The sequence below is a fragment of the Bombina bombina genome, chromosome 1 (assembly GCF_027579735.1).
Source record: "Bombina bombina isolate aBomBom1 chromosome 1, aBomBom1.pri, whole genome shotgun sequence".
NCBI lineage: Eukaryota > Metazoa > Chordata > Amphibia > Anura > Bombinatoridae > Bombina > Bombina bombina.
In genome coordinates, this window is record NC_069499.1 from 875,085,871 (window position 1) to 875,111,965 (window position 26,095).

Below are 26,095 nucleotides of genomic sequence, written 5' to 3' on the forward strand. Positions count from 1 at the left end.
TTCTCTTGGTATCTTTATGTGAATAAGCAGGAATGTAAGCATAGGAGCCCACCAATGTTTTGTTCAGCACCTGGGTAGCGCTTTGTGATTGGTGTCTAAATGTAGCCACCAATCAATAAGTGCTATCCAGGTGCTGAACCAAAAATGGTCCGGCTCCTAAGCTTTACATTCAAATAAAGGTTGCAAGAGAACAAAAATAAATTGACAATAGGCGTAAATTAGAAAAATTGCTTAAAATTAAATGCTCTATCTGAATCATGAAAGTTTAATTTTGACTAGACTATTCTTTTAATATAAACCACGTTCAGAACTGATCCCTGCAAAGCATAAGCACTATTTCCAGTAGAATTTATTTTAAAAACTGTTTCTGTACATCTGACCATTAAACATTGAACATAAAATGTATATGCATAGGATTAGCTCATTGATAAAAAACAATAGTTCCACATTAGTTATTAACACACTTTTTTTTACAGGTGGTTATTGATACAGATTCCTGTGTTTATCCCTTTAATTTTACATCCCTGGAAGATTTAGAACACGTCATCCTTCATGTTATTACTTCAATTAAAAAGGTGTTTCCAGACTCCTCTCCAGGGTGAGCAATGTTTTGTTGTTGGATACTGAGCATTTTATTATATGACATAATATAACCAGAATGAAAATAATCATTTATATGCTGTATTTAAATAAACATTGCATAGATATCTATGCTATTTTTTTTTTAAAGGGACATGAAACCCAAAATGTTTCTTTCATGAATCAGATAGAGAATACAATTTTAGACAACTTTGCAATTTACTTCTATTATTATTGCTTCCTTCTCTTGTTATCCTTTGCTGAAAGGTTTATCTAGTTAAGCTCAGGAGCAGCAAACATAACCTAGGTTCTAGCTGCTGATTGGTGGCTGCATATATATACTGATATTGGCTCACCCATGTGTTCAGTTAGAAACCAGTAGTGCATTACTTTTCCTTCAACAAATGATACCAAGAGAATGCAACAAATTAGATAATAGAAATACATTAGAAAGTTGTTTCAAATTGTATTCTCTATCTGAATCATGAAATCATTTTTTTGGGTTTCATGTCCCTTTAAAGCTGATCCAAAAATAATTCCATAAAACTGGTGTCCAACTGTCCATAAAGACTTTAAAAATTAGATTGTATTAGATCTAATACTGATCTAATACTGATACTTACTCAGGAGTGCAGCAGCTCCCAAGGGATACAGATGACTATGACTTACTGTAGGGGCCTCTATGACGACTATTGTTATTATGTGGCAGGCTGCATTGCTCCGGTTGACCCCTTTCTCTTTGTAAGCTCTAAGAGCTGCTATACTTTCAGGTAAATAAAAATGCAGAGGATACAAAAATCTGATACATTGAGTTTATCCAAGGTATAGATTAACCCTAACCAACCTCCTCTATACAAAAACATAAACCTAACAGCTACCACCCAGTGCACTTTAACACTAACCAGAATTTTCTGAAACCTACCATAACAAAATACCCAAACTATGTGTATCTGATCCTCTCCATCACTATTAATCCTAATAGAGACCTCCTCCCTCAGCCATTAGCTATAACAACTTTCCCAATCCCCATTACCACAATGACCATGACCTACCTCTACACATTACCCTAACTACACTGTCAGCTGCACCCTCCATCATACATAAATCCTAACCATACAGTCTGGAACCCACCACCCCATATTAACTTAAGTGCACTGGCCAGATCCCACCACCACAATTCATCCTAACTGTGACCTCACCCTCAGCCATTAGCTTTAAAGTCTGACTTGATTTCCTGATCACTGTTTAACCCTAAATATTGGCTTCACCCTCAATCATTAAGTATAATTGGTGACCCAATCTTTACCCACTGCAAACCCCCTATGCTCTAATTCCCTCGTCCATCAGTAATACCCCAACATAACATATAACCCATCTAGAATAAAAGAAAAAAACATTAATTTAAAAATAATTTTAAAAAATCCTTGCAGCTACCTTTCTTGGGTTCCTCTGATCATCAGCCACAGGGTCTTATAGTTTTTACTCCACACCACAGGCTTAATTGTTCTTAAACTGCCCCTTAACCTTATAAAAACCTGTGATTTGGGTCAGAGATCTACCGTTACCATGGTAAACAGCTCATTTCAAAGAAGGAGATCCCTTCTTTCAGATGAGAGGTCTCATAAAATGTATCTTCTCATTCGTCCAGTAGAAAATGAAAAATCTTAGGCTGCTCTTATTAACCTCTTTGCGCTGAAGAGATTAAAAAAACACATCTAACCCTTACATTTTTCTCACCTGAACTCACTTTAGAGACAAATCCTCTTTAAATTTGTCTTTCCAAGTAGATTCTAGTTTGGCTATATATAAACTAAAAATGGGCATGGAAAAGAGGTTATATGGGGGACAGGGTCATCCAAACAATTCTTCACAGGTCTATATGCGTACCAGTTCTAAATATGCAAATGTTTCTCATAATGCACTTTATAAAAGTATTTAGTTTACAAAAACATGTTTAATCCCTGCAGAAAACTAATAAGGAAAACATGTCTAACTCTCTGGGACAAATTCAGTCAGATAGCAGAATCTCTGGAAGAATTTATACAGAATAATCAAGGACCATGCGGTAAGTTGTATGTTTAACTACATTATCAAAAGGATACACCACAAATACAAATACAACAAAAGAAATAACTTGCATTTATTCAGGCAAATACAGCAACTTTTTAAACTCAAAATGAAAGGTTCTGTTGCAGTTTTGGTTAAACAAATAAATAAATCTCCAAACCATAATTTAGCAAACCGTAATAACTACATATGGACTTGTTGTAGGGCACTGAGAAAGATAACGGGACAAAAGTAACTTTTTTTAAACAAATCAAAATTGGTTAAACATCATCTGTAACTGAAGCTGTAGTTGGTGGGAAGTCCTTAAAAACAAAGGCTCGGATTACAAGTTGTGCGGCAAATCCATTGCGAATACACCGCACGCAAGGTGGATGTACCGCTATTTCCATTGTGCCGCCATTCCAAGTAGCAATAAAATTTTCTTTTTGCATGCATTATGGTGCGGTAACCCGCAAACTGCACACAAGCCAAGTTCCGACTTGGCATGCTTGTGCACGTATTCCCCCACTGAGATCAAATGAGAAAAAATGTTGGGAAAAAACTAACACCTGTGATTGCGAAATCGCCATCGCATTTTCGCATTCCCCATTGAAGTCTATGGATAAAAGAAAGTTATCAAAAAACCTAACACCCTAACATAAACCCCTTGTCTAATAACCCCTAAACTGTTGTCCCCCCACATCGCCAACACTCAATTAAGTTATTAACCCCTAAACCGCGGTCCCCCCACATCGCCAACACTAAATAATGCTATTAACATCTAAACCGCCATCCCCCCACATCGCCAACACTAAATAAAGCTATTAACCACTAAACTGCCGTCCCCCCACATCGCAACTACCTAAATTAAACTATCAACCCCTAAACCTAACACCGCCAAACTTTAACAAAATTAAAATACACCTAAATTAAAGTTAAAATATACTAACTACCTTAAAATAAATAAAAACTTACCTATGAAAAAAAATTAAAACCTAAGCTTAACCTAAAAAAACCCTGACATTACTTGTTTTAAAAAAAAAATACAAAAATAAAAAATATAACATAACAAAGAAAACAACCATTACAAAAAATAATAAACACTAAAATTATAAAAAATGAAAAAAGTACCATTACAAAAAATAACAAACAAAATTATCCAAAATAATAATAAAATTTCCTATTCTAATACCCTTGTTTAAAAAAAACAAAAAAACACATAATCTATACATAAACTACCAATAGCCCTAAAAAGCTTGATGAAGGTCAATGAAACATCTTTATCCCTGCGGCAACATCTTCATCCATCGTGGGACCATCTTCTTCAATCTTCATCTAGGCCGCAATCCATCTTGTATCTTTATCCCGGTGTCAACAGCGAAGTCCTCCGGCGATGTCATCTGCAACGTCGGTCCTCCTCTTCAGAGCATCGACACGGAACTCCTCTTCATGCGGTCCCTAGCCGCACACTGAAGATTAAATTCAAGGTACCCCTTTTATATGGGGGTACCCTTGCATTTCTATTGGCTGACAAATATAAATTAGCCAATAGGATGAAAGCTTTGTACTTAGAGCAAACTTGAAAAAAGGATAGAAAGAGCTACCAGAAATTTCCATTTTGGTCTCGCCGGTCTATCAATCTGTTGGTGGTGATGTGCTTTTCTTATGAAATAATAGGGATTGCAGTTTCAGAAAATATCTGCCTTCATCGCCAGTGATCTCAGATATCAGCGGAGGGGGTTGCGCGTCTATTCAAAGTATGTTTACACAACATAGACGGGATTTCACTAAAAAGAAAAATGTTTTTGTTTAGTAAAAGCTCAGAAAATGCATATGTAAATTAATGTTCACTGTACATTCAGAAGATTTCTTACAACTGAAAATCTTGTTACTGAAAAGCTGGCGAGACTGATATGGCTAAAAAGGTGCATCTAAGATGGTAGATAGCCCTTTTAAAATTAGAAACTCGCACTGATGTTTCCTCATTAAAATACAGGTTACTCCCATGGAAAGCCCATGAAACTACCACGGAACGCCTATATATTTATTTTGTCTGCAATTCTACCTTGTTAATAAAAAAAAAATGTAGGTATTTTATACATTTGTATACAATCTTTTATTTATATTTATATATTGTATAATGCTATAATATGTATATAAAGTGTGTTTTTAGCTTTTGTCGTGGTTTTTTTTTTCTTTTTTAGGAAGAAAATTTTGTGTTCAGGATATAAATATTTCATAGAAGACAGTCGCCACGATATAAGCTCTCACTGTTATGAACGTGTTTTATTAACCCCTTAATGACCGAGGACGTGCAGGGTACGTCCTCAAAAAAAAGGCAGTTAATGCCTGAGGACGTACCCTGCACGTCCTCGGTGTGGAAAGCAGCTGGAAGCGATCCTGCTCGCTTCCAGCTGCTTTCCGGTTATTGCAGTGATGCCTCGATATGGAGGCATCCTGCAATAACCTTTTGAAGCCATCCGATGCAGAGAGAGCCACTCTGTGGCCCTCTCTGCACCGGAGATCGGTGGCTTCCTTCGTTGGTGGGTGGGAGCAGTACCGGGAGGCGGGTGGCGGCCATCGATGGCCCTGGAGATGTGGAGGGGGGCGGGATCGTGGGCGGGGATGCCCAGGGGCGCGCACGGACGCGCGCGCGTGCACGGGAGGGCGGGGGCGGGCGCGTGCACGGGGAGGGAGCGGGTGGGAACCGCTACACTACAGAAAAAGGCAATCAGTTCAAAAAATGTATATAAAAAAAAATACGATCAATGAGATGGTGGGGGTTTGTGGTGGGGGGGGGTGTTTGGGGAAGCTACACTACAGAAAAAAAATACATAAGAAAGAAAAATAACACTAAGAAAGAAAAAAAAAAAGCCCTTTTTTGTGCAAGCTGGGTACTGGCAGACAGCTGCCAGTACCCAAGATGGCCCCCAATAAGGCAGATATGGAAGGGTTACAGAGCTGTTTTGGGGGGGATCAGGGAGGTTGGAGGCTAAGGGGGGTCCTACACAGCAGAAGAATTATTTTTTTATTTTTTAAAAAAACCTAAACCCCCAAAAAGCTTTTATTTTAGTACTGGCAGACTTTCTGCCAGTACTTAAGATGGCGGGGACAATTGTGGGGTGGGGGAGGGAAGGGAGCTGTTTGGGAGGGATCAGGGGGTCTGATGTGTCAGGTGGGAGGCTGATCTCTACACTAAAGCTAAAATTAACCCTGCAAGCTCCCTACAAACTTCCTAATTAACCCCTTCACTGCTAGCCATAATACACGTGTGATGCGCAGCAGCATTTTGCGGCCTTCTAATTACCAGAAAGCAACGCCAAAGTCATATATATCTGTTATTTCTGAACAAAGGGGATCCCAGAGAAGCATTTACAACCATTTGTGCCATAATTGCACAAGCTGTTTGTAAATGATTTCAGTGAGAAACCTAAAATTGTGAAAAATTTAACGTTTTTTTTTTTATTTGATCGCATTTGGCGGTGAAATGGTGGCATGAAATATACCAAAATGGGCCTAGATCAATACTTTGGGTTGTCTACTACACTACACTAAAGCTAACATTAACCATACAAGCTCCCTACAAGCTCCCTAATTAACCCCTGCACTGCTGGGCATAATACACGTGTGGTGCGCAGCGGCATTTAGCGGCCTACTAATTACCAAAAAGCAATGCCAAAGCCATATATGTCTGCTATTTCTGAACAAAGGGGATCCCAGAGAAGCATTTACAACCATTTGTGCCATAATTGCACAAGCTGTTTGTAAATAATTTCAGTGAGAAACCGAAAGTTTGTGAAAAAATTTGTGAAAAAGTGAACGATTTTTTGTATTTGATCGCATTTGGCGGTGAAATGGTGGCATGAAATATACCAAAATTGGCCTAGATCAATACTTTGGGATGTCTTCTAAAATAAAATATATACATGTCCATTGATATTCAGGGATTCCTGAAAGATATTAGTGTTCCAATGTAACTAGCGCTAATTTTGAAAAAAAGTAGTTTGGAAATAGCAAAATGCTACTTGTATTTATGGCCCTATAGCTTTCAAAAAAAGCAAAGAACATGTAAATATTAGGTATTTCTAAACTCAGGACAAAATTTAGAAACTATTTAGCATGTTTTCTTTTTGGTGGTTGTAGATGTGTAACAGATTTTGGGGGTCAAAGTTAAAAAAAGTGTGTTTTTTTCCATTTTTTCCTCATATTTTATAAATTTTTTTATAGTAAATTATAAGATATGATGAAAATAATGATATTTTTAGAAAGTTAATTTAATGGCGAGAAAAACGGTATATAATATGTGTGGGTACAGTAAATGAGTAAGAGGGAAATTACAGCTAAACACAAACACCGCAAAAATGTAAAAATAGCCTTGGTCCCAAACGGACAGAAAATGGAAAAGTGCTGTGGTCATTAAGGGGTTAATAATATTGTGACTGCACATTAACAAACGTGTTCTATAATAACAAGACATTTTCTACAGTGCAGTCACTATTTTATAAGTAAAGAAAAGTTCAGAACAAGAAGCAAAAGATAATACTGTGCGTGCAGTTCATTTAATTGAATATGCTTCTATCCATCAGATTCCCTAGTGCAGTGTTTTTCAACCTCCGGTCTTCAAGTACCCCCTACAGGTCATGTTTTCATTACAGTTGAACTAGAGCATAGGAGAAATAATCAGCTGATCAGTAACCATGGTTACTAACCTGCTCTCACCCATCATCTGATTATTTCACCTGTGCTCTAGTTCAGCTATAATGAAAATCTGGCCTGTTAGGGCTACTTAAGGACTGCTGTTGAGAAACACTGCCCTAGCGGTCACATCAACAAATGCGGATAAAGCGTATGATCGCATCTGCTTGCAGTTTCTAAAAACGGTTTTACACAGGATGGGCTTGGGATTGGAATTTGTTTCTAAGGTTTTTGCTATGTATTCTTCACTGATGGATAGAGTTCAGTTAAATAGTTGTCTATCTACACCATTTCTCATCTCCAATGGAACCAGGCAGGGGTGCCCACTCTCACCTCTTTTGTTTGCATGTACTACAGAAGTCCTAGCTATAAAAATATGTAACCATTTAGAGATAATGGGGCTTAAAGTTGCTGACTCTAACCATAAACTTTTGCTCTATGCTGATGATGTCCTTTTTTATATAACTAACCATGTAACATCAATGTCCTTACTATTGCAACAGCTGGAAGACTTTGGATAAGTTTAAAACTTTCTCGTAAATCAAATCAAATCGGAGATTCTAAATATTAATCTTCCAGATACACTTGAGCAACAAGTTAACCACTTGCTAAAATACTTTATTTGATTTTTTAGCCCTACAGCCGAAGAGATGTTATCTGCCAATTATAGAACCCTCCAATCGTCTTTTATAGCTGATCTTTAATCTTGGAGAAGAAAGCCAATATCTTGGTTGAGCAGGATAAATACCTTTTAAAATGACCCTCTTACCAAGAATTCTCTATCTCTTACAGACTTTAACGATTAGTTTTATTTCAGAAAACTTCTCGCTTAAAACATGCCTTTTCCTTTGCTTAATCTTTATTGCAACAAGTTACTTCTGGTTATGTGCCATATTATATAGATAGATGGAGTACGGAACTGAACGTAGATATTTCTCATATTGACTCCACTCATATATTCCAATTTGTAAAGAAATCTGTTATTGCTTTTATATAGATGCCGAGAGTCCATGAGCTGTTACGTATGGGATATATATTCCTACCAGGAGGAGGCAATGTTTCCCAAACCTCAAAAGTCTATAAAAACCCTCACACATACCTCCGTTTTTAAACTTTGCCTCCGTTGGAGGTGATTGAAGCATGATGATATGCTTGATTTCTTCAGTGAAAGGCGCTTTAGAGCATATTGAAGCCCAATTCCACTCAGAGTACAGTGCTTGTCAGAGGGATGTTATTGGAGTACTGCCTCATGATAGTATGTATTCCCATCATGGGAAATCCTTCATAGGCTCTCTGTAAATTCAGTTGCAGGGACTAGTCTTCTGCCTCCTTTTACAAATCAAAGTCATACTCCTATTCCATTACGTCTGCTGATATGTTTCAGTACTGGTTTGGTTGTCTGCAACTAAGTGTACAAGTGTCTATGGTTAAAGGGACATGAAAGCCAATTTTTTTCTTTCGTGATTTAGAAAGAGCATGTCATTTTAAACAACTTTCTAATTTACTTCTATTATCTAATTTGCTTCATTCTCTTGATATCACTTGCTGAAAAGCATATCTAGATATGCTCAGTAGCTGCTGATTGGTTGCTGCACCTAGAGGCCTTGTGTGATTGGCTCACACATGTGCATTGCTATTTCTTCAACAAAGGATATCTAAAGTATTAAGCAAATTAGATAATAGAAGTAAATTGGAAAGTTGTTTAAAATTGCATGCCCTATCTGAATCATGAAAGTTTAATTTTGACTAGACTGTCTCTTTAAGTATATTTTTGTATTTTGAAATAGACACTCACAGATATCTTTATGGTCAGTTTTAAATGTTTAAAAGTTTAACTATGTTTGAATATATGTATATGTAGGCCCTGGGACAGATTCTTACTATTCCCCTTGCATAATTTTTTTTGCACGTTATCCATTGCGCATATTTATTCTTCAGGTTTGTGCACCATATTACATGGGTTACTGTTTGCACGCAGGCGCACATCAAAACCAGCGCATAATTGCTCATCGGGTTCACGTGCCTTTTTCCATGCAAGCAGCGCACATCAAATTAAATGCCATTATACACAAAATTAAAAGTCAAAAGAAACATGCGTCACTATTAGCGCAACATCTCGTTATGAAATGCACACATCTGACTAACTGTCAGACGGCATGTCATCAGATGCGCACACTTGCGCACCTTAATGGGGCCTATTTATGAAAGGCCTGTTGGACATGATCTGACATTGTGAATCATGTCCGACAGACCTCGCTGAATGCGGAGAGCAATACGCTCTCCGCATTCAGCATTGCACCAGCAGCTCTTGTGAACTGCTGGTGCAACGCGCCCCCTGCAGATTCGCGGCCAATCGGTCGCTAGCAGGGGGTGTCAATCAACCCAATCGTATTCGATCAGGTTGAATTGCGGCGATTTATGTCCGCCTCCTCAGAGCAGGCGGACAGGTTATGGAGCAGTGGAAACACGGGGCTTCAAGCCCCATACGGAGCTTGATAGATATGCCCCTTTGTCTTTAAATCAGTAATGAACATTGAGCACAACTGTCAATTACTGCTTACCTAGGCTGCATTTGCTTAGCGCTTTAAATGTCCATGCAAAGCTATATATATATATATATATATATACACACATACACGGCAAGCAGGAAACAGCACTCACTGGACTTAGTAAAAAGGTAATTTTATTCAGTAACGTTTCGGGGAATGCTCCCCTTCATCAGACCAGTGTTTCATAAGTGAATCAAACATTTAAACCCTCACATAGGACCCTCCCCAGTGCAAAAAAAACACCAAAACCGTAAGACTCCCCTTAGTGCCCGTGGTCCTCACCGGCCTGTAACCCGTCACATTAGGGGCCTCTGCTCCCTGATGGTTGCGGGTCCCGTTTTTACTCAGGTAATTGCTGCAGGGGATGTAGTTTGTGGGTCAGGTCACGGAGTGCCGCAACGTTGGTATCATTGCTCTGCAGGATTATTAATATGTATTTACGTATCTCGCATTTGCACTGATGTATATCTAGTAATCTTCTGCTTCTTTTTATGTTAAAACTGGCTACCGTAGTGGTTACTTTGGTCCATTGTTTGGACACTTCACAGTCACCCTCTAATACTTAATACCCTTTGTTGTAGCCCCTATAAGGTCCCTATGCAAATTTTCTATGCACGCACATTTTCTATTTACTCATGTCTGCTCCTTAAGATGCTTGAACGACATGGTGGTGACCTCCTATACTGGTACATTCATGGCCCAGTGGTAGTATGGGGCATATGCCTCCTTTTTGATCCCTTTTACCTGATTTAGACTTTACTCTATTTTTTAGATATAGGGGCTTGCCCCTTACCTCCTATCCCGTAGTCGCTCGAGGTTACTAGGGAATGCGCTATTCATTGCGATACTCATGCGCACTTAGGTACAATCCGTAAGACTCTACTTAGTGCCCGCGGTCCTCACCGGCCTGTAACCCGTCACATTAGGGGACTCTGCTTTCTGATGGTTGCAGGTGCCGTTATAACTCAGGCAACTCCTGTTGGGTATGGGTCAGGTCACAGAGTGCCGCGACGTTGGTATCATTGCTCTGATGGCTTATTAATAGGTATTAACGTACCCCGTATTTGCACTGATGTATACTTAGTAACCCTATGCTACTTGTTGTCTTATGATGTTAAACTGGCTACTGTAATTTGAGCAATACTACATTATCTGGTTCCGGTAACGGTTTATTATGAGGGTATGAGCAGGCTGATTAACGATCGGACTGGGCATAGTTTCAGTTAGGCAGATCTTAGTTAATTACCTAATTACAATGTATTAACGAATCGTATGTTCACTCTTAGTAATCCTTTATTACGTGCTGCATGCTTTTGTTTTAGACTTCACTTATTGCCTACGAGGCAATTGCTATTTGAGATTCAAGTTCAATCGGATGCAAGTTCAATGGGATTGGCTGATCCAATCAGCCAATCAGATTGAGCTTGCATTCTATTGGCTGATCGGAACAGCCAATAGAATGCAAGCTCAATCTGATTTTTTTATTTTGGGGGGCTTTGTTATTTTATTAGGGGGCTTAGAGTAGGTGTAATTAGCTTAAAATTATTGTAATCTTTTTTTATTTTTTGTAATTTAGTGTTGTTTTTTTTGTAATTTAGTTTAGTTTATTTAATTGTAGGTAATTGTAGGTAATTGTAGTTAATTGATTTAATTTATTTATTGATAGTGTAGTGTTAGGTTTAATTGTAACTTAGGTTAGGATTTATTTTACAGGTAATTTTGTAATTATTTTAACTAGGTAGCTATTAAATAGTAAAAAGCTATTTAATAGCTATTGTACCTAGTTAAAATAAATACAACGTTGCCTGTAAAATAAATATAAATCCTAAAATAGCTACAATATAATTATTTGTTATATTGTAGCTATATTAGGGTTTATTTTACAGGTAAGTATTTAGCTTTAAATAGGAAGACTAATACTAATTAATAATATTTAATTTATTTTGTTAGATTAAAATTATATTTAATTTACGGGGGTGTTAGGGTTAGACTTAGCTTTAGGGGTTAATACATTTATTATAGTAGCGGCGAGGTCCGGTTGGCAGATTAGGGGTTAATAAGTGTAGGTAGGTAGTGGCGACGTTGGGGGGGCAGATTAGGGGTTAATAAATATTATGTAGGTGTCGGCGATGTTAGGGGCAGCAGATTAGGGGTTCATAGGGATAATGTAGGTGGCGGCGGTGTGCGATCGGCAGATTAGGGGTTAAAAATTATTATTATAGCGGCGGCGATGTGGGGGGGCCTCGGTTTAGGGGTACATAGGTAGTTTATGGGTGTTAGTGTACTTTAGAGCACAGTATTTAAGAGCTTTATAAACCGGTGTTAGCCCATAAAGCTCTTAACTACTGACTTTTTTCTGCGGATGGAGTCTTGTCGGTAGAGGGTCTAATGCTCACTTCAGCCAAGACTCTAAATACCGGCGTTAGGAAGATCCCATTGAAAAGATAGGATACGCAATTGGCGTAAGGGGATCTGCGGTATGGAAAAGTCGCGGCTTGGAAGTGAGCGTTAGACCCTTTCCTGGCTGACTCTAAATACCAGCGGGCGGTAAAAAGCAGCGTTAGGAGCCCTTAACGCTGCTTTTGACGGCTAACGCCAAACTCTAAATCTAGGCGATTATCTTCAATGTAGATGGCCAATATCAGAAAAGCAACACCACCCACAGAGATGTATAGTAAAAAACCTCTTGATGAGACTGCCTTCAAACACTGGGCTAGATTACAAGTGGCGCACTATTGTTAGCGAGGGACTGATAAGCAGTATCGCCACCGTGCTTGCACATGTATTACAAGCTGAAAGTAAACGTGTGCGCTCCATTACAAATACATTTTATGCTCATCGGGTTAGCCCGAGTAAAGACCTCAGGTAAAGTGCAAGGGTTAAAAAAAAGTGCACCAAACACATCAAAAATATTTTAAAATAAAGTGTTTTTTTATAAGGGTTAAAAGGTATATGACAAGGTATTTGACTGGAAAGGGCTATAATGTATATGTGGCAGGCAAATAGTAAATTCAGGCAAATAGCTTTTGCTTAGGCAAATAGTTTTCAGAAATTAAAATTATTCAGAAAGTGAAATTAGCTGTGCACAGATTTTTTCAGCTTTTCAAAACCAAGGGAACCTGGTTAAGTGGTCCCCCCTGCTCAACAATAAGTTTCCAGACACCTTGAAAAAGTGGCCACTGCTCGCCAATTAGTTCCCAGGACCTCCTGGGAAAGTGGCCCCTGCTTGCCAATAAGCTCCCAGGCATCTGGAAAAGTGTCTCTTGCTTGCAAAAAGTGTCCCCTGTTGGTCAATAGACTCCCATGTAACTCGGGAAAGTGGCCCCTGCTTACCAATATGCTCCCAGACAGCCCCATAAAGTAGCCCCTGCTCCCCAATAGACTCCCAGACAGCCCAGAAAAAAAGTTGCCTCTGCTCGCCAATAGGCTCCAAGCCCCCCTGGGAAATTGGCCCCTGCTTGCCAATATATTCCAAGGCACCCTGGAAAAGTGGCCCCTGATCAACAATAGGCTCCTAGGCACCCTGAGAAAGTAGACCATGCTTGTCAATTAGTTCCCAGGCCCCCTGGGAATTGAACCCTGCTTGCCAATAAACTCCCAGTCAACCATTGAAAGTGGCCCCTGCTTTCCAATAGATTCCCTGACACTTTGGGAAGGTGGCCCCGAGCAGGCCAATAGGCTCCCAGACACCTGGTAAAGTGACCCCTGCTCACCAATAGTCTCCCAGACACCCCGAGAAAGTGGCCCCTGCTTGCCAATATGTCATGGGAAAGTGGCCCCTGCTCACCAATAAGATCATATACACCACAGGAAAGTGGCTCCTGCTTGCCAATATGCTCCCAGAAACCCCGGGAAAGTTGCCCCTGCTCGCCAATAGGCTCCTAGCCCCCCCGGGAAAGCAGCTCCTGCTCACCAATAGGCTCCTATACACCACAGTAAAGTGGCTTTTTCCACGCTTGAGGTATCGCTCGCATTACTAGTTGAAAGTAAACTGTTTTTGCACAAGCGCTAACCCATTGCTTTCACAAAACCAAACTTAGAATATTGCGTGCGTGTTCACATATTCCCCCCCCCCCCCAGAAGTCAATGGAGCAAAAAAAGTTTTTAAAAATCCTAACACCCTACTCGCATGCAAACACAAACGCATATTCTCCAGTACGCTAACCCCACATGAAAATATGAATATTTCACATTCCAATGTTCTTCACATTGAAGAATATGAACTAGTTATTCATAAATACATATTTCTACATATATCTGATGGTATTTTGGTACAATATATATCTATACCTATATATATTTATATACATGATTATATATAGGTATAGATATTTAAAAATACCTAGAACATATTCTGCTATGTGTAGAGCATTAGAATGTGAAATAGTTAAAGGAAATACACAGTATAACACTTTATTAAAAATGAATATTGCATAAATATGCTTTTTCATGTTTTCATCTACTTAACTGCAAAGGACTCCAATGCATATATATATATATATATATATATATATATATATATATATATATATATATATATATATATATTAATGCCCTTTGCCTGCCTTTTTTTATCTATCAGCTGAGACCTCATATATTTGAGTCCTTATAACTTTTTTTATGCAATTTTTTTTGGAAAATGTTTTATTAGGTGTTGTTAATATGAGTGTAACTGTACTTTGTAATGTATTTTTGATGTGTTTTGGGCAACTTTTTGTTTTGTGAAACAGTTAACCAGAGCTCTGAGGACTCGGTTATCATTCTAGCGTAAATCGCGATTGCACTCAAGCGATCATGTTTACTTCCAACTTGTAATACGAGCAGTAAACCTGACTCTCGCAAACACCCGCGATAAACTCCTTATCACTCATGCATAATTGTTAAGAGCTCTACTTGTAATCTGATGCCAAATTATTTATATAGCAAGGATTCATCAGAAAACTAATTTAAACAAACAATATAATTGCAACCTATAAAACCAAGCAATGTGGTGATAGTTATGGAATTTGTGAAAGCCACAGGTTCTCGTCAACTACCCTAGTTAATTTAGTTGTACTCTGATTTGTTGAATATGAATTATCCACTCTACTGTTTCTTTTCATTTTTTCCAGGTGGTTTTTCCCAAACATATGCGGCTTTGTGCGACTACAATGGGTTTATTCTTCGGGAAGAAGTGCAATGGGTAAGATAACAAAATATAAACCTAACATACCGGCTCTCTTAGTAGTTACTGTTGCAAATATTTTTGCTTTTCCCATACTAGGCTATATTCATTCTCTAGGAAGGTCCCTATTGTTATTATTATAAATATTTATAAAGCGCCAACAAATTCTGTAGCGCGGTCTATGGGTACAAAAGGTAAAAGTACAATGATGATTTTTTTGAGTCAGTACAAAATGTATCAAACAAATACAGGAGGAATTGAAGGCCTTATTCATGTGGGTACTTACAATCTAGAAGGGTAGGAGGGTGAGTCATCATATTGCTCACAGTAAAACTTTAAAAAGGACATCAAACAACATTTTTTTTTCATGATTCATACATAGCATACAGTTTTAAACAGTTACAATTTATATCTATCTAATTTGCTTCTTTCTCCTAGTATCCTTTTTTGAAAAGCATACCTCGGTAGGCTCAGGAGCAATGCACTATTGGGAGCTAGCTGCTGATTGGTGGATGCACATATATGCCTCTTTTCATTGGCTCACCTAATCTGTGCAGGAAGCTCCCAGTCATGTATTGCTATTCCTTAAACAAAGGACACCAAGAAAGTGAAGCAAATTTGATCATTGAAGTAAATTGGAAAGTTGTTTAAAATTATATTCTCTATCTGAATAATGAAAGACAAAATATGGGTTTCATGTCCCTTAAACTAAAATGGCCCACTATATTTTACTAAAGGAAAGAATTTTACTGTTCAATTACAGAGGTCATTCTAATTATATTGCTTAGGTAATAAGAAGCTATGAGAACTACTTTAAATTGACATTAATTCCATTAAGGGTTTAATTTTGTACTGTAACTGCTTGTTTTGCCTGTTGCAGTTTCCACTCTCCCATAGAGAAAACTGGCCATCAAGATCTGAAGATGATTTGTGTTGCCTTTACTTGCCTTTATTATAGATAAACAAAAATTCACGGGAGTGAGGTATATCCAGCAGTAAATGGACCGAGATAAATTCAGATAAAAAGTATCTTTATTAGTATCAAAGGTAAAACTTGACTGTAACTGAGTCAAAAAGTAACGATACCACAGCCAGAGTGTCAACCTAACAGCATAGAGGTTTTACATCCAACATGTTTCGTGCCATTACAGCACCTCTTTCCCTAGGCTTTGCAAACAGCACTGCTGATTAAGCTTATAAGGGATATTATTCAGACTTTTTCTAAGTTATATTTCAGCTTTATTATAGATACTAAGGGGTAGATTTATTAAATATTGGACGGACATGATCCACTGTAGCGGATCATGTCCACCCGACATCGCTAAATGCCGACAGCATACGCTGTCGGTATTTAACATTGCACAAGTGTTTCTAGTGAAATGCTTGTGCAATGCCACACCCTGCAGATTCGTAGCCTATTGGCCGCTAGCAGGGAGTGTCAGTCATCCCGATCATATCTGATCCCGTTGCTTGCTATCCGCCACCTCAGAGGTGGCGGATGAGTTAAGAAGTTAAGGAGCCTGAAGGCTCTCGCCGAAAAACAGCTGCATTTGCAGCTTAATAAATCGACCCCTATAAATCTTCTTCAGATCTTTAATAGTTTTGAATTGCTTACTGGTTGACAGATGTGTGTACTTCACACCAACTTGAAAGAGGCAATGAACTAAAATCTGTTGCTGAAAATGTCTCACACCAATTAATTTAATTTATTCCAGCAGTCCTAGATTTCCTTCTAATTTACAACTATTTTCTATATGATTTCTATTTTTTTTCCAAACTGTGGGATGGCTACAGTGACAACATTTGCTCCTTCTTGTGCCACCATTTTTTTTCTTTTGGTTAGATCGAAGCCTTCAATATCTTTGGAGAAAATAATCCTTTTTTATCCCTATATTAGACTACATGTTAAACATACAGATGATGTACTAATGGTTACAAAGGGTGATTAAGAAGAGAGAAAGGGCCCAATTTAATTAAGACTGGAAGGACAAGGTTCAAAGATAGCAGACAGCAAAACGCTGTCCGTATTTAACATTGCACAATCATGTGCTTATGCAATGCTGCCCCTGCTCACGCTAGCCCAATGGCGCGTGAGTAGGGGCTGTCAATCACCCTGGGCAAATTTGCACGCTTCAGCAAAGGCCATCCAAAGCTGCAAACACAGCTTGATAAATGGAGCCCTATGTCTTTGGGCATAATCTTATTAATAATTATTGAAGTCGAACTCTTTTCCCTCAATGTTGTGAAGGGATTATTCATTTTTCGGATGTCAAAATAAAAGCAAATTATCACAGTCAGAACTTAGATATTGAACTGTAAAGAAAATAAATTACAGGAAATACCATTCAGAAGGCAGAATCTTGCCATCCAATCCCCTTAAAAAAGTGCTTTTAAAGGTCAATTGATCAGAGTAAGAAGCAGATATGCAGTCCTATGCCAAACACTCAATTGAGTTAATACCTAGTTTAAAATGTATGGCTATGATTTAAAGCAACTTATGTATGTTAGGGATTAAAATGGATAAAACGGAAGCGAAACATGTGTCGGATTAACTTACTGGGACTCTATCACTGGCTTTACACAGGGACTTTGGGAAATAGTAAGGTGTTTTGGACCCTTTCACTATAGCTTTATATGACCTTAGAAGGTGTGGTTAACTCAATCCTATGCCCTATGTATGTCCGTTGTTATGCTAAAGTGTTGAGATCATTCTATTGGGTCAATTTATCAAGCTCCGTACGGAAACAGAAGTTATGAAGCAGCGGTCTAAAGACCGCTGCTCCATAACCTGTCCGCCTGCTCTGAGGCGGCGGACAGAAATCAACCTGATTGGACACGATCGGGTTGATTGACACCCCCTGCTAGCAGCAGGAACTGCTGGTGCAATGATAAATGCTGACAGCGTATGCTGTCAGCATTTATCGATGTGCAGCAGACATGATACGCTACATCGTATCATGTCCGCTCGCACATTAGTAAATTGACCCCTATATGTTTTTTTTTTTTTGTTTTTTTTATTGAGGTTGTAAGAAAAGTTACATAACATATTCATCCGATAACAATGATAGCATAATTCTGAAAGGTAAATCCTAAATACATAAACATAGCCATGAAAGAAAGATGTAACAGCTCAGAGTAAATTCTGTGCATCTTTAAAGGAAGACAAATACAATGATCATGGAAAATACATCTATGTCCCGTAGTCATCACTCCCTTATGAAAAGAAAGATATTTGCAACGAATAGGAGGCATATGTGATTGCTATAGCTAACTATGCAAAACAGGGATGTCAGTAAAGGACAAAAAATGTTTGTACATAAAATAATGGAACCTCAGTTTTATATTTTATATATAAGAAATGTGGCCCACGCCTTACCGTGGAGAAAATTTATATAATTATTTATTCTAGTAGAATTGGGGCAAGTGTGGGATAGTATTTGTTTGGTCGCTCTTGGACAAAGTTTGTCAAAAAAAAAGGGGGAGAGGGAGTGCAGCGGGCCAGAGCCGCTCGTATTGAAATAAGGAGGGGGATGAGGGGCGGAGCTATCTAGACTGCCAAATTGATAATGTGGATAGGGCCATTAAAGGGTATATTATATAGTTACAGGTATGGGCTCTTTAAGGAGTAACGTGCGGTTTAGGTGACTACTGGGGAAGTACATAGGGATAACTATTCGGCTTAATGAGATAGAAGAGCTGCAACATAAGGTACTGTGAGCTATTCAAAGTGGTTAGGATACATAAACAAACTGCTTGTGAAGAGTGAGGGGTTCCAGGGATCAATTATGTTGCAAGACTCCCATATGGAAGAGAAATATGGGCTATAAGCTTGGCGGCAATTGGTGACTTGGTATCTGTGAAAGATCCACAATACAAATAAATGGGGTATACCTTACAAACCATAATAGCTTAGTTAACAAGATGTCAGACCTCTTGAATTACATATATACACCGGGGCCCATGACATTTGGTATTGGAAGTTATAATTCACATATGTTGGGAAGGGGGTGAGGTTCTGTAGCAAAACCAGGTCTATATATCTATTGCAAGGTAGCTGTCTACATGTAGTGTTACGCGTTATAACTTAAGCTAAGGCTTTAAAGAGAAACAGCGTAAAGCATGGGAGGAGCAAGCATAATAAGGAATAGTCACAGTAACCAACATGTAACACTTATCCCACATCATATCATTAAGTTATATCACCAGCCAAATAAAACATAGATGAAAGTATCCAAAATAGATATATGAGTTCAAGACCAGATATCTCTGAATAGATCAGCTATTGACCATAGACATTATTTAGGTAAATTTAAAAAACAATAAACAATAAGAGTGAGCTCATCAGGGGAGTAGAAAACGGCGCTCCATAACACAGCAAACATGTAAATTGTGTAGTTAAGGGAGTTCTATTACTGAGATATGGTATGTAGTGGCAACACATGCAACCTTGAACCCTAAAGTCAGCACAACATAAGCTGACACTCAATTATTAGCTTAACATTAGGCTGCAGACAGTGGACATGACCTCAGGTAAATCTTCTAGTATGTTAGATAGGGCAGAAGAGACCAATCTTCAACAGATAAAACAGCATGCAAAAAGAGCATCAAACTAAACTATGCACTTATATGAGACAAGACAAAATATATAAGAACAGGATATATTCAGATATGTATATAACTGTAAAACCAAAATATGAGCAATATGCTATAAACGTACAGCCAACTTTTTAACCTAGATAAAGTCCCAGTTAATTTTATTATCACTTAGCTTTAGCCTATTCCCCGAGTCCAGTGTGTGATTCCATTCAGTCCAGAGTACACAGGAAAGTGCCAATGGGATCAGGGAACTGCTGAACATGTAGGTGAAAGCAGCGTTCTGATTCATATCATAGTTAGCCAAGCCTAAGGCTTTGTGCGTAATGCCTCCCAATAGATGTTCTGGGCTGCCGCGCTGAAAGCATCTGCTACAAGTTCCGCAAGAGCCGGGGCCACTCCAAGACCAGCAAAACAGCCTTCCTCATAAGGATGCAGTCCTCCAGTCAGTGGTGAGGTATTAGGAAATAGCGATGTTTTGTCCAGTGTAGATCTTTTTCAAGAGAATCTAGTGAAATAATACTCCTCTCAAGTGCGAGATTAGTTGTTGGGTACAGATAGGATTCATGTAGATGTAATCTCGTATGGGTCTGTGATATGTTCACTCTCCACCCCGAGGGGATGATCGGCTTCTTTGTAGAATCTTGCCCCATACGTTCAGTTTCCATCTCAGTAGTTAGTGCTCCTGCGGCAATCAGGGAGGTCTCAATATTCTTGTCGGAATCTATATTCACCTTCGGTTTAGGAACCGAGTTTACTTCTCCCCCATGCTGATCACGGATTATAAGTGTTAAGTCATTGAAGTTGCGACACATCTTCTCCCCTAAATCATCTAGCCATGCCAACACCAGCTCGTAAGAAACTGCCATTTTTGGCTTAGTAGGGAATGACTCTGTATAAAGCAGGCTGCGGCTATAGAGCAGGCACCACGTCTACCTCGTGGTCACGTTAGTCAGTAAAGGCCCAAAACAGGATTATCATAGCAAATGGTTAAAACTTTGTCTAATTAGGCTCTAAGGAGACAGCTCACTCCTTTCATAAGTATATATCCAGGACTTAGGTAGGAAATATGAATTTTGCTCTCTTATAAAGGTAAATGTTCATAAATTTTGCAGGAGCTCATAAGATATGCGTCTTGACTCCTCTGTAGTTAGCTCCGCCCCCGACCCCTAAATGTTTTAATAAAACCGTTTTTCTACAAGCCGGGCTGAAGGTTGGTTATGTACCAAACGTAACACTGCTGTATACATTTAAGCTTGTTGCCACAATCTATTAGAAAGGTTTAACAAGATTACACTATTGTGTTCTTTTTTCTCTTTTTTGTGTTCATGTGGATTAAGTGTTGAATCAGAAGGAAAGACTCCAAAATACCTTGCACCCTGTATACTCTTTTGAATATATCTCAATATACAGATATATTACCACTTTTCCACTTATACCATTTTATGCTTGTTGATGTTTATTTTTTATTCAATTATTTTTATTTTTTTATTTATTGTATTTTTAAAATTTTACAAACAGTAATAGAAATAGAACATAACCAATAGGATTGAGATCGCATTCTATTGGCTGATTGGAACAGCCAATAGAATGCAAGCTCAATCCTATTGGCTGATTGGATTAGCCAATAGGATTGAACTTCAATCCTATTGGCTGATCCAATCAGCCAATAGGATTTTTCCTACCTTAATTCCGATTGGCTGATAGAATCCTATCAGCCAATCGGAATTCAAGGGACGCCATCTTGGATGACGTCATTTAACCCCTTAATGACCGGACCATTTTTCAATTTTCTTACCCTTAATGACAATGGCTATTTTTACATTTCTGCAGTGTTTGTGTTTAGCTGTAATTTCCCTCTTACTCATTTACCGTACCCACACATATTATATACCGTTTTTCTCGCCATTAAATGGACTTTCTAAAGATACCATTATTTTCATCATATCTTATAATTTACTATAAAAAAAATATAAAATGAGGAAAAAATTGAAAAAAACACACTTTTTCTAACTTTAACCCCCAAAATCTGTTACACATCTACAACCACCAAAAAACATCCATTCTAAATAGTTTCTAAATTTTGTCCCGAGTTTAGAAATACCCAATGTTTACATATCCTTTGCTTTTTTTTGCAAGTTATAAGGCAAAAAATACAAGTAGCACTTTGCTATTTCCAAACCACTTTTTTTCAAAATTAGCGCTAGTTACATTGGAACACTGATATCTTTCAGGAATCCCTGAATATTCCTTGACATGTATATATATTTTTATTTAGAAGACATCCCAAAGTATTGATCTAGGCCCATTTTGGAATATTTCATGCCACCATTTCACCGCCAAATGTGATCAAATAAAAGAAATTGTTGACTTTTTCACAATTTTTTTCACAAACTTTAGGTTTCTCGCTGAATTTATTTACAAACAACTTATGCAATTATGGCATAAATGGTTGTAAATACTTCTCTGGGATCCCCTTTGTTCAGAAATAGCAGACATATATGGCTTTGGCGTTGCTTTTTGGTAATTAGAAGGCTGCTAAATGCCACTGCACACCACACGTGTATTATGCCCAGCAGTGAAGGGGTTAATTAGGGAGCTTGTAGGGAGCTTTTAGGTTTAATTTTAGCTTTAGTGTACTGTAGTAGACAACCCAAATTATTGATCTAGGCCCATTTTGGTATATTTCATGCCACCATTTCACCGCCAAATACGATCAAATATTTTTTTTTTTTTAATTTTTCACAATTTTAGGTTTCTCACTGAAATTATTTACAAACAGCTTGTGCAATTATGGCACAAATGGTTGTTAATGCTTCTCTAGGATCCCCTTTGTTCAGAAATAGCAGACATATATGGCTTTGGCGTTGCTTTTTGGTAATAATAAGGCCGTTAAATGCTGCTGCGCACCACACTTGTAATATGCCCAGCAGTTAAGGGGTTAATTAGGTAGCTTGTAGGGTTAATTTTTAGCTTTAGTGTAGAGATCAGCCTCCCACCTGACACATCCCACCCCCTGATCCCCCCTGACCCCCCTCAAACAGCTCTCTTCCCTCCCCCACCTCACAATTGTCACCGCCATCTTAAGTACTGGCAGAAAGTCTGCCAGTACTGAAATAAAAAGCATTTATTATTATTTTTATTTTTTTCCATACAGTCTGCAGTGATGGATCCCCCCTTACCCCACAACCTCCCTGATCCCCCCATACATCTCTCTAACCCTCCCCCTCTACCTATTTGCCGCCATCTTGGGTACTGGCAGCTGTCTGACAGTACCCAATTTGCCCCCAAAAATTGTTTTTTTTTATTTGAAATATTTGTTTTCTGCAGTGTAGCTGCCCCCCCCTGAACAATCTACATCCCTCCCCCTCCCAGATCCCTTACTAAACAACGGAGATACCACTTCAATTGTTTGTTTGTTTTTAACTTCAATGCATATTTTGCGGGCCCACGTGCGCGCACACGCCCACCCCGCCCCCCCGGCCGCAACCACCCACAAAGCTAAAACCGATCGGGACTATTTCAAATGCAACAAACAGCCTGCCGTCAACAAGGAAGCTGCTCACAACCAACAAACTTGAACTAATGATTTGCCATCACTGGCCGATGCAGAGAGGGCCACAGAGTGGCCCTTTCTGCATCAGTGGATAAAATAGGGGATTGCAGTGATGCCTCAATATTGAGGCATCACTACAATCCCTTGTAAGCAGCTGGAAGCGATCATGATCGCTTCCAGCACTTCAAACAACAGAGGACGTACCAGGTACGTGATTTGTCGTTGAGGGGAGATTTTTCTATGACGTACCTGGTACGTCCTCTGTCATTAAGGGGTTAAAGGAACCTTCATTCGTCGGGAGTCATCGGAAGAAGAGGATGCTCCGTGTCGGCTGGCTTCAAGATGGACCCGCTCCGGATGGATAAAGATAGAAGATGCCGCCTGGATGAAGCCTTCTGCCCGTCTGGAGGACCTCTTCTGCCCGGATCGGATGAAGACTTCTGCCCCTCTGGAGGATGACTTGTGCCCGGCTGGGTTAAGACGGCTCAAGGTAGGGTGATCTTCAAGGGGGTAGTGTTAGGTTTTATTAAGGGGGGATTGGGTGGGTTTTAGAGTAGGGTTGGGTGTGTGGGTAGTGGGTTTTAATGTTGGGGGGGTATTGTATTTTTTTTTTACAGGTAAAAGAGCTGATTACTTTGGGGCAATGCCCTGCAAAAAGCCCTTTTAAGGGCTATTTGTAATTTAGTATAGGGTAGGGAATTTTATTATTTTGGGGGGCTTTTTATTTTGTTAGGGGGATTAGAGTAGGTGTAATTAGTTTAAAAAAAATTTAATTATTTTTTTATTTTCTGTAATTTAGTGCTTTTTGTACTTTAGTTTATTTAATTGAATTGAATTTAGTTTAGGGAATTAATTTAATTATAGTGTAGTGTTAGGTGTAATTGTAACTTAGGTTAGGATTTATTTTTCAGGTAAATTTGTACTTATTTTAACTAGGTAATTATTAGATAGTTAATAATTATTTAATAACTATTGTACCTAGTTAAAATAAATACAAAGTTGCCTGTAAAATAAATATAAACCCTATATAGCCGCAAAAAGGTGAGCATAGAGCAAAATTTAGTCAGGGTTCATGTTAGGTGTACACAAAACTTTTATTTCCCCATAAGAATCAATGGGGCTGCGTTAGGAGCTGAACGCTGCTTTTTTGCAGGTGTTAGGTTTTTTCAGCTGAATCTGCCCCATTGTTTCCTATGGGGAAATCGTGCACGAGCACGTTTAGCCAGTTTACCGCTACCGTAAGCAACGCTGGTATTGAGGTGAGATGTGGAGCTAAATTTTGCTCTACGCTCACCTTTTTGCGGCTAACACCAGCTTTAAAAAATAATACCAGCGTTGTCTTAAGGGAGCGTTGAAAAAAAAATGCTCGTTAGCTACGCACCCCTGTTACCGCAAAACTCGTAATCTCGGTGTATGAGTTTAGCTCTAATTTTGCAGATTCCCTTTATTGGCTTATTAAATAAGGCTGTAAATATGTCTTGTTCAAAATCAGTTTTCTCTAAGATATGTTGAATGCAAAGGGTAACTTCAGACCACGCATTTTTATTTATAGGGCAATCCCACCATATATGTTTCATGGTTCCTGTTAACTATTTTTTCTTTTTTTATGTCACATTGCACATTGCATTTTTTAACCTGTGATTGATTAGTTACACGTTTATAATGTAAGTATTAAGCCTTAAACATTAATTTAAAGGAAGTGAATAAATACTGATGAATTTTGTCAGTATTATTTTGATTTTCTTTAAATTTCGTTAGTGCATTCATTCGGAAATTTGTTTACTTTTATAAAAATGAGAATCCTATTTTCTGTATTCATGTACATTTCTCTGAAAACGAATGCACATCTGTACAAATAATCTGTTAGCTACATACCCACATCAGACTCTGGGCCTACATACCCTTTGCCACTCACATAATCTCAATAAAGAGGAAATATCAAATCAGATTCTTGACCCTTCAAGCTTTCTATCACTACCCACATCAGACCTCAAATCAGACTCTTTTCCATACAAACAGATGTGCAGGGAAGAACATTTTGATTCGGATGAAATTTTTGCTCCAAATATTCAAGGAAATTCTTTTCCCCTGAATATTCGTTTCCTGCACTATTAGATTTTCGTTTCTTTTAAACTAAACGGAAACCGAATAGTGCAGGGATATTATTTGATATTTCATCTTTACCATTATTATTAATAATAATTATAATAATAATCAAACCATATTCAGGAAAAATGAGGGTGGCACAAAGCGCATTAATAGTTACTAACCCCTGCATTAAACTATCTTTTCTGCAGGTTTGATGTGTTCCTCTCTAACCACATTATTTATTTATTTATTTATTTATTTATTTAAAAATGTTTTTTGTTTCAGGATGTGGACAACATTTATCACAGTCAAGATTGTAGAGAATTCAGATTATTAGATTTCAGTCACCTGGACACAAGGTGAGCATGTCAATTTATCACTGCTATTTCTTAACAAACAGTTCTGTAACTTCATAGATTTGCAGTATATTATAGACATTTATTTATGTCTATAGAGAGATGAAATCTGTTAAACACTCCACATATCAGTGCATTAGGATTATTCACAGCCCTCTGAAACTGCATAGAACAATATAAAGTACTGACATTCATTTTATGCTAAGACCCAAACATATTTGAGGACCAGTGCCCAGGTGTATCAGTAATTTCTACAGAATATGCACATTATTCCAAAACTCTATTCCCACTAGGACAGAGGTGCTCAACCTTGTCCCTCCAGAGGTTTTGTAACTACATTTACATCATGGAAAAGGTTGAGTGGCAAGGTTGAGCACCCCTGCTCTAAGGCATGTAATCATGAACAAAGATATTTACACAAGAAAATACAAATAGTTACACGCAGTTTGCTCACACCTAAAAAGTTAAG

The 26,095-nt window shown here is 38.3% G+C and overlaps 1 protein-coding gene across 1 annotated transcript in view; it reads left to right on the top strand.

The window, feature by feature from the left end:
- Positions 1 to 26,095, top strand: part of LOC128661452 (capping protein, Arp2/3 and myosin-I linker protein 3-like) — a 204,788-nt gene that overhangs the window by 94,175 nt on the left and 84,518 nt on the right. The window contains exons 7-10 of the mRNA XM_053715706.1: positions 477 to 598; positions 2,547 to 2,644; positions 14,981 to 15,051; positions 25,556 to 25,629. Coding sequence (XP_053571681.1) covers positions 477 to 598; positions 2,547 to 2,644; positions 14,981 to 15,051; positions 25,556 to 25,629 — 365 coding nt within the window. The remainder of the gene's footprint in view (positions 1 to 476; positions 599 to 2,546; positions 2,645 to 14,980; positions 15,052 to 25,555; positions 25,630 to 26,095) is intronic.